The sequence below is a fragment of the Thalassophryne amazonica genome, chromosome 18, assembly GCF_902500255.1.
Source record: "Thalassophryne amazonica chromosome 18, fThaAma1.1, whole genome shotgun sequence".
Classification (NCBI taxonomy): domain Eukaryota; kingdom Metazoa; phylum Chordata; class Actinopteri; order Batrachoidiformes; family Batrachoididae; genus Thalassophryne; species Thalassophryne amazonica.
Window position 1 is genome coordinate 69,572,709 of NC_047120.1, and position 10,406 is coordinate 69,583,114.

Genomic DNA, 10,406 nt, shown 5'->3' on the forward strand with positions numbered 1-10,406 from the left:
TATATCACACCATCTCTTTATTTTAATCAACTCTTGTGTGGCTAGCTCAAGTGTCTGTTTGAGATTCTTACCGGATGCAAATACGTTGTATCATCTGCAAATGATAGTTTTCATCTTTTTAAGATATTGTTTAAATCATTTGCATACATTAAGAACAAAATTGGTCCCAACACTGAGCCTTGTGGTACGCCACACTTTATTTCGTGCAGATCTGATTTAATTTCATTTAGTTGAACAAATTGCTTTCTGTGGCTTATATAGCTTTTAATCCATAATGACACTATGCCTCTAACTCCATATCGTTCCATTTTTTTTTTTTTTTGAGTAAATTATGTTTGATGGTGTCAAATGCTTTACTGAAATCCAAGAATACACCTATTGCACATTTCTTTTTATCTAAACATTCTGTAATTTCCTCTGCCAGATCAAGGAGAGCTAATGATGTAGATCTACCTGCCCTAAACCCGTACTGACTTTCAGCTAATAAATTATGTTTGTCAATAAAACTGTTTAGTCTTTTAACAAATAGTTTTTCCAAGATTTTTACAAATTGTGAGAGGATGGATACTGGGCGATAGTTTGTGAAACAATGTTTGTTACCAGCTTTATATAATGGAACCACTTTTGCGATTTTCATTTCCTGTGGGAATATTCCTGTTTGGAAGAATAAATTAAATATATACATCAGTGGGTTAACTATCACTCCAATCACTTTTTTAATGGTTTCCATGACAATATTATTAAAATCTGCAGAGGTTTTTGGTTTGAACTCATGAACAATTTTCGGTATCTCCTCCTCTTAGATTGCATTTAAAAACGTTGAGCTCTTGTTTATTTCTACATTTTTATTAGCTTCTGCTTCTGTCTCATCATCATCTTTAATTTCATTGGCTAAATTGGAGCCCACATTCACAAAAAAACTTGATAAATTCATTAACAATACATTTGGTATCTGTTATCATTCTATCCTCATAAAATATTGTGGGTAAGCAAGTGCTTCCCTCCCTTTTCTGATAATTGTGTTCAATACTGCCCATAATCCTTTTGTGTTATCCTTATTTTTTTTCCAATTTGGTGCTAAAATAATTTTTCCTGCAGCTCCTTAATATACTTGAGTTTATTTTTATATTTTTTGTACCTTTTTGTCAGTATCTATTGTTCTTTACTTAATAAATTCCTTATATAAAAAATTTTTTCTTTACAAGCATTTATAAGCCCCTTTGACATCCATACATTTTCTTTTGTATTTGTTTTTATACTTAAACATTTTATTGGGCAATGCTTGTCATACAATATCCTGAATTTTTTAAGAAATGTGCTATATGCGTTGTTAACATTTTTGTTTTTTTTTTGTCCTCACACACCTCACTCCAGTTTGGCTCTAATACACTCAACAAAAATATAAACACAACACTTTTGGTTTTGCTCCCATTTTGTATGAGATGAACTCAGATCTAAAACTTTTTCCACATACACAATATCACCATTTCCCTCAAATATTGTTAACAAACCAGACTAAATCTGTGATAGTGAGCACTTCTCCTTTGCTGAGATAATCCATCCCACCTCACAGGTGTGCCATATCAAGATGCTGATTAGACACCATGATTAGTGCACAGGTGTGCCTTAGACTGCCCACAATAAAAGGCCACTCTGAAAGGTGCAGTTTTATCACACAGCACAATGCCACAGATGTCACAAGATTTGAGGGAGCGTGCAATTGGCATGCTGACAGCAGGAATGTCAACCAGAGCTGTTGCTCGTGTATTGAATGTTCATTTCTCTACCATAAGCCGTCTCCAAAGGCGTTTCAGAGAATTTGGCAGTACATCCAACCAGCCTCACAACCGCAGACCACGTGTAACCACACCAGCCCAGGACCTCCACATCCAGCATGTTCACCTCCAAGATCGTCTGAGACCAGCCACTCGGACAGCTGCTGAAACCATCGGTTTGCATAACCAAAGAATTTCTGCACAAACTGTCAGAAACCATCTCAGGGAAGCTCATCTGCATGCTCGTCGTCCTCATCGGGGTCTCGACCTGACTCCAGTTCGTTGTCGTAACCGACTTGAGTGGGCAAATGCTCACATTCGCTGGCGTTTGGCACGTTGGAGAGGTGTTCTCTTCACGGATGAATCACGGTTCACACTGTTCAGGGCAGATGGCAGACAGTGTGTGTGGCGTCGTGTGGGTGAGCGGTTTTCTGATGTCAATGTTGTGGATTGAGTGGCCCATGGTGGCGGTGGGGTTATGGTATGGGCAGGCGTCTGTTATTAAATTTAATTAATCAATTTTATTTATATAGCGCCAAATCACAACAAACAGTTGCCCCAAGGCGCTTTATATTGTAAGGCAAGGCCATACAATAATTACGGAAAAACCCCAACGGTCAAAACGACCCCCTGTGAGCAAGCACTTGGCAACAGTGGGAAGGAAAAACTCCCATTTAACAGGAAGAAACCTCCAGCAGAACCAGGCTCAGGGAGGGGCAGTCTTCTGCTGGGACTGGTTGGGGCTGAGGGAGAAAACCGGGAAAAAGACATGCTGTGGAGGGGAGCAGAGATCAATCACTAATGATTAAATGCAGAGTGGTGCATACAGAGCAAAAAGAGAAAGAAACACTCAATGCATTATGGGAACCCCCCAGCAGTCTAAGTCTATAGCAGCATAACTAAGGGATGGTTCAGGGTCACCTGATCCAGCCCTAACTATAAGCTTTAGCAAAAAGGAAAGTTTTAAGCCTAATCTTAAAAGTAGAGAGGGTGTCTGTCTCCCTGATCCGAATTGGGAGCTGGTTCCAGAGAAGAGGAGCCTGAAAGCTGAAGGCTCTGCCTCCCATTCTACTCTTACAAACCCTAGGAACTACAAGTAAGCCTGCAGTCTGAGAGCGAAGCGCTCTATTGGGGTGATATGGTACTATGAGGTCCCTAAGATAAGAAGGGACCTGACTATTCAAAACCTTATAAGTAAGAAGAAGAATTTTAAATTCTATTCTAGAATTAACAGGAAGTTATGGACGAAGAACACAGGTGCATTTTATTGATGGCATTTTGAATGCACAGTGATACCGTGACAAGATCCTGAGGCCCATTGTTGTGCCATACATCCAAGAACATCACCTCATGTTGCAGCAGGATAATGCACGGCCCCATGTTGCAAGGATCTGTACACAATTCTTGGAAGCTGAAAGTGTCCCAGTTCTTGCATGGCCGGCATACTCACCGGACATTGAGCATGTTTGGGATGCTCTGGACCGGCGTATACGACAGCGTGTACCAGTTCCTGCCAATATCCAGCAACTTCACACAGCCATTGAAGAGGAGTGGACCAACATTCCACAGGCCACAATTGACAACCTGATCAACTCTATGCGAAGGAGATGTGTTGCACTGCATGAGGCAAATGGTGGTCACACCAGATGCTGACTGGTATCCCCCCCCCCCAATAAAACAAAACTGCACCTTTCAGAGTGGCCTTTTATTGTGGGCAGTCTAAGGCACACCTGTGCACTAATCATGGTGTCTAATCAGCATCTTGATATGGCACACCTGTGAGGTGGGATGGATTATCTCAGCAAAGGAGAAGTGCTCACTATCACAGATTTAGACTGGTTTGTGAACAATATTTGAGGGAAATGGTGATATTGTGTATGTGGAAAAAGTTTTAGATCTTTGAGTTCATCTCATACAAAATGGGAGCAAAACCAAAAGTGTTGCGTTTATATTTTTGTTGAGTGTAGATCCTCCTTTAGGTTTGCTATTGATTGTTCTGATCTTATTCTGCTATATGTGTAACATTCCTTTTGCTCTATAATATTCTCACCATCAGACTTGGGGAGTAACGGAATACATGTAACTGCGTTACGTAATTAGGATACAAAAAAAGGTAACTGTATTCCGCTACAGTTACAGAAAAAAAAGATGTATTCAGATTACAGGTATATTTAATAAAAATGGGCATTATTTCACAGGATTACAATATTAATGCATTTTATATTATCCAGGGTTCTAGCTAGTGCAATCTTTCAACGCAGCTCCTAAAACCATTACAATACATTTATATACATAAAATATTTTTACACAATTATCCTTTGACTGAGTTTAATTCATGAAGTCAGTGGTGTGGGTACACATCTCTGTGTGGGTGTGACTGTGAGCGGCACAGCGCAGGTCATTATAATCTCATTAAGGTGCAAATTTAAAAAAAATCCCCTGTCTCGTCAAACAGTTTTAATCACTAACGACAAGTATTTTGGTGGAAAATATCAACTAGACATAAGTGAAGAGTTACTGGTCCGTGTCATCGGGCGACACAGGTACGGCAGGAAACATACACCTGTTTATCATCCAAATATCACAGACAAAGTGACAAGAAGAACCAAAACCACTTACTTATGGAAGGAAATATTGTCTCCCTTGTTCCTCCATTTGTGGCTTTGCCAACATGCATAGCTTTTCGGCATATTCCACCTGTTTCTTGAACTTCTGTGCACGCAAATCACTAACGTACCCGGAATTAAAATGGTGACCACGCCTCCTTACTGACAGGATTTACTTAATGGTTTTCATTATGCTGTTGTTCTTATTTTGAAAGTTCAATAAGTGGACTGATATGTTAAACATGGTGCAAATTTACTGAACAAGTAGCAGACTTTTTTTGTTTTGTATATTGTTCTGCCACTTTTAATTACACATTCATCCGCACACGCCTAAGTTTTCATTATCCTTTATTTGTTTGGCATTTTTTGTTGAAAATTTAGCAGGTGAACACTGGGTGTGTTTAAAACAATATTGTGGTGCTCTTGATTCATAATGTGAAACAAAACAGAGCATGCCATGTAAAAGAAACAGTTTGATTTTTGCTTAATAAACTGTACTATGTAGTCATGACTATTTATATTTAGTTTCTTTTGTCTGTATTAGCATATTTGATATTGGAGTAATCCAGAAGTAATTGAAAGTAATCAACTTACATTACTTTAATATTATGGTACTTTGATTACGTTACTGATTACATTTTTCAACAGGTAACTAGTAACTGTATTGGAATACATTTTTAAAGTAACCCTCCCAACCCTGCTCACCATCTATAACTGCAAAAACTGGTAGGTGGTCAGTTAAGTCACTTATGAGTACACTGGTCACTGTAGTGTCTTCCAAGTCATTATAAAAAATATTATCTATTAATGTTGAACTGTACTGTTATCCTAGTAGGTTTTGTGATCATAGGATAAAATCCAAGACTATATATTGTTTCAATGAAATCCTCTGTATTTTTGTTATGGCCAGGGTTCAAAAGATCTATATTAAAATCCCCACTTATTATTGCTCTTTTATGATTGCCTGAACACATTTCTTCAGTTATTTGTACAGATGTTTCTATTTTAGACCCAGGGGTCTGATACATACAGCAGACCAACACATTTTTCTTTTTTTGCAGACACACTTCAATGTTAATACATTCTAACACATCATCAACTGTAAAGGACAATTTCTCAACTAATTTGTAGTTTAGTCTCTTATCACCCCTCCTTTTTTATTGACTCGATCTATATGTAAAAATTCATAGCCCATTAAGTGAAAGTCTGTGTGCTTATCTGGCGTTATCCACGTCTCAGACATCGCAATTATGTTAAAATATCTCTTAAGCTGCCCCAAATAATCTCTTATGTGTTCAAAGTTCGAACAGAGGCTTCTACTGTTGAAATGGATCAATGATAGCCCACTCTTTTGATTCAGTCTTATTGAATTCACCCTCTGTCCAGTATTTACACATATTTGACATTTCATTGAAGAAATTATTTTCAGGATCGATATCTTGCTCATAATCAAACATATTCTGATCAGTGTATCTGAACGTTTGTAGCATGGAGGAAATCCCACCTAATCCGCCGCATGCGTTTGACATTTGAACTCATTTCTTCTCCTCACTCGAGTAATCGCAGCTCATTTTGGTGTATTCTCCTGCCCCAATATCAGTACATTTGTCCGTATCCACAAACTTTTCAGTCATAGTGTAATGTATTGCGTGCACTGAGCGGCTCGATTGGCAGCAGTCTTAGCCCATATACAGCCGGAATATCCATTCAAACAAGGAACTGCATTACCTTATTATTCAGTCCAATGACTTCATGTACTTATCCAACTCCGACATCTCACGGATGACGAGCACTTTTGCATTCTCAGGCGAGCCGAGATGTTTCACGAACACTTTACAATCTCACCCACGTCGCTTGGATCTTGTTTAGAGGTAACGCGCCTTCCTTGCGATGTCCGCGTTTCTTTTAATCAGATGGTCATTTACGTAAACATTGGTCCCACGAAGTTTTCGTCCTTGTTTCAGCAACATGTTTTTGTGGTTTCTGTTTGTAAAGCACAATATGATTGACGGCTTGTCGCTTTGATTTCTGCGCATAAGGGGGTGGCACCCTTCGATACTATTTTTCTCAATGGAAGTCCTGAGTGTACGTGTGTGTGTGTGTGTGTGTGTGTGTGTTCAAGTTGTGCTTTAGTCCTCTTTAAAATGCATATATATTCTGTATTTGTTCATGTGTAATTTTGTTGCTGTTCGGTTTCTCTCTCTGTTTGCAGTAAAAGTGGAGCCAGTGCCGTCGATCACGGCCCCATCTATAGGTGGCATCGGTCACATCATCCAGACCTCTCAGGCCGCGCCGATCGCCGCGGTAACCATCGTGCAACAAGCCCCACTGGGTCAACACCAGCTTCCGATCAAAGCCATCACACAGAACGGGACTCATCTTGTCCCCATCAGTGCCGCCGCTAGCACAGGTAACCTACGCCGCAACACTAACTACTAGCGCAGATTCATTATTCAGTTTATCGTCAACTATTTTAATTGTTTTGAGTTGAAATTCTGTGATTGCATTTTCATTAATGGAAATATTTTCTAGTTTCTTTCCTCTTCTGACTGAACTGAGTATTTTTTGTTGTGGACAAAATGATGAGATTCTGGTTGTAAAATTGAGTCTTAAACCCGTGACTTCGTGTATAAAAATCTGACGTGTTCTAGCCACAGCGCTGACCTTCAACAACAAATTATGTGCTCTTGCAGCCGTTGCAAACCCTCTACACCTGCTGGCGACTCATGCTTCAGCCTCGCCGTCGCTCCCCACCAAGAGGCAGAACGGAGAACTGCAGGACCTGCCAGAATCGAAACGGCTGAAAACAGCCGAGGAAGACGAGGGCCAACCGGCGGCCATAAACAACAGCACAGACAGAGCCGGGGAGGGCGGAGTCAGTGAACAGGTTGGCGATGTGTAGCCCCGCCCCCGTCCTGACACCTTCATCACTCTGAGGTCTCACCCTCACATCCATCCTGTTGGCATCAACTCCAAGGTGTCAAAACACGTGGGATTAGATTTGTCAGAAGCGTTAACGAGATTTCTTAATTATCAAATGAAAAAAAAAGTCTGAATAATCTTGAGGAAAAATGACCTGTAACCTCGTTAACTGTCACTTATTAGTGTTGAACAGTCCTTATTTTTTTTCTGATGTTAATCTGCTTCAGTAATCTGTTAATCCGATTTTTTTTTTTTTTTTTATCTATGTGCACATCCTGTGATTAAATCCCAACTAAAGAGAAAACATTTGAGCATTGAAGAACTGTTGAAAATCAGGACAGTTCCTCCAGGAATCTGAATGGACAGAAGAAGTGGGGAAAACAAAGCTCCATTATCGTTTCATCCATGGAATTTTTATAATCCAGAGCGGAGGGAGTCCTGATCATGTTTTTGCTCTTGTTCCAATCGGAGTTTAACAAAAAAAAACTTTAAAAATGTACAGATATTTCTATTTAATAATGTAACACAGCATGATTGTTAACATTCATTAAAACAACTATTTAGATATATTTGAACAATTTCAGGAACAAAATATCTCATTCATCTTGTTCTAAATGATCAACCGCCGCACAGCGGAAAAGTCCAAACAGATCATAGAAGACGAGCTGCGACGACGACGACTCCTGTTAGATGGAATACAAAGAGTTTCTCTGTTTCCACCTTTCAAATGAGTTTGAAGAAGTTGTTTATGCGGTGGCTTTCGGTAATCAGCACGGTGGCTGTTTGCCCTGCCATGGACTGGGCAGGATGGCCGCCAGGTGCAGCCTAAAATTCTGATTCTCCAGAAAGTATTTCATGATGAAAACGCTTTATCGTCAGAGCAGGTAGCAGCTGCGCTTGCGACACTTATTTTGAAAGGTAGCGCCACCGCTCAGAGTAACTGGGGGCTGACAGTAGTAAGCTAACTTGGGAAGTTGTTTTTGTGGCGGCACTATTGTCTTAAACGTTAACTCAGTCATTGACTGTGGCAACAGAAAACCCAGCAGACTCTTATTTTTATTTATTTTGTAACTGCCAACTCATCAGGTACGCCACCTCGCTGTGCTCCCCGCTAGCTTACCTCGCTGTCTTGAAAGAAATGCTTTTTAAGATTTTAAACTATTACAGCACTACTTTGGAAAAACTGCCGTATCTGTATGGACACCTGGGTCTTTTTTGATATCTAAGACATTTTGTGAAATGTGTCGTACAAATCTAATCCCAAGAAGAAGACGTGGCCGACAGAACGAGTGGACACATCCTCATTGAACTTAAAGCAAAAAAAAACAAACTAATTGTCGAAATAAAAAGCAAAAATGAAAGAAAAATCCTCCAGACAACGAGAAGCAGTACAGGAAGACTTCACAAGGAAAATTAAAATAATTCTGAGTTTTAAGGTAGCGATTTCTTGAACGTTTTCATTGCGATCTGTCGGGACTTTTCTGCCAAGTTGGGATCGGTTCTGATCTGGTTTGCTCACTTCAAACCTTTCCTTGCATTTCAACCAAACATGAGATTATGAGCTTAGACCGCCAAACAGGACCTGAATTGGGTGCTGATGTCACTTGTGGGCGTGTCTAATTCTACCTTCCGGACAAGCGCATGGAAATATGGGCTGAATTGTGATCTAGCACCATGTGTTTTGGTGGGGTTTGTGAGAAAATCCCACCCTGATTGGAAACAAAAGGTAAAATAAATAGGGGTGGGGGGGGGGGGGTTGCTGTTGTCATGGTAGCACAACAGATGAGCACTTGCTGTGGATAGAAAGCGAGAATTGTGCAGTCGAAGCAGGTGAGCCTGTGTACGTATGGACATTCCCGTCTTCGGCAGCTAGCTTCCACGTTAACCTCACTAATGAGTCCTGAGTAGATTATGCAGTATTCTGTTGTACACTTTTTGTTTATTTTGGCCCGTTTTCCCACGGCACAGATAGTATCTAGTAATAATTACAATACTAAAGCTATGAGTGGAGTCTTTAAGAACATTTTGACATCACCTGATCTGTTGGGATTTTTTTTGTTTTGTTTTTTACGTGGACTGTTTGGTGAAATGAATGTAGTTTCTTTTCAACAAAAAACACTATTGGAGTTTATTTTCTGCTCACTCCTGCAAATTAAACTTATCACTGCACAGCTGCAGATTTTTGGTTTTCTTTGTTTTCCATATTTTATGTGTCCTATGAGATAAAGTATATTTCCATGCGTGTTTGACTGTGTGCTTCATCCAGCTTGCATGTTGCAAACGTGGAGCCGCCGGCATGAAGACGATGTAGATGAATCTACGCGTATGATTGTGATCAGTGCTGCACTTAACCGTAACCTCTTAGCTGTACTTTTTTTCTTTTAACGTTTGTTTCTTTTGTGTTGAAGTTGACGTCTCTTTTTATTTTATTCAGGCTCCAGCGTCGGATTGTATTCTGTTACACGTGGAAATTCAAGTGATCGATGTTTGTTCTGCTTCAATGGGTAAATGCTTTTTTATATATATACACATATATATATAAATATAAATTTATTTAAAACACTTGCACTTCAGTTGCATTTCTTTTTAGTATTACTGCACTTTGTCAGTTGCAAGTTTTTACTAATGAAACAAAATGTAAAATGACCAAATTGAGTGTAATCAGCCGGTTAAGGAATGTTGTTGGAGTGAAGCGACGTGCAGCTCGCTCATGGTACAGGGAGTCCCAAACAAGGAAGTGCCAAGTTTTGAGTCCACAGTGAAACAGGAAATGTCAGGCACTTTGTGGATTGACAGACAAGATCTCATGGAATCTCACGGGAACTCAGTGGCAAGTTCACACTGAAACAGGAAGTGCCAAATTTGGAGTCCACAGTGAAACAGGAAATGTCAAATGTTGAACACTTCCTGGCATTGGTGGACCTAGAGTGGAGGCCAGGGTTGTACTGGAATCCCTGAAATCTGATTGGACACAGATGATTGACACGTCACAACACCGCACACCTGGTTGAAAAGAGCTGCTTTTTGAGATCAGTGAGTCACATTGACTGCTAGGTTCCTCCTGTCCAGTAGTTTGTGGTGTGTACCACAAAAAAGTTGTAAT

At 39.9% G+C, this 10,406-nt stretch overlaps 1 protein-coding gene across 1 annotated transcript in view; it reads left to right on the forward strand.

The window, feature by feature from the left end:
- LOC117530282 (forkhead box protein K2-like) overlaps positions 1-9,477 on the forward strand; it is a 35,229-nt gene extending 25,752 nt beyond the window's left edge. Inside the window, exons 8-9 of the mRNA XM_034193170.1 lie at positions 6,594-6,791; positions 7,075-9,477. Of these exons, the coding sequence (XP_034049061.1) occupies positions 6,594-6,791; positions 7,075-7,283 (407 nt within the window). The 3' untranslated portion in view covers positions 7,284-9,477. The remainder of the gene's footprint in view (positions 1-6,593; positions 6,792-7,074) is intronic.
- Positions 9,478-10,406: the final 929 nt, after the last annotated feature.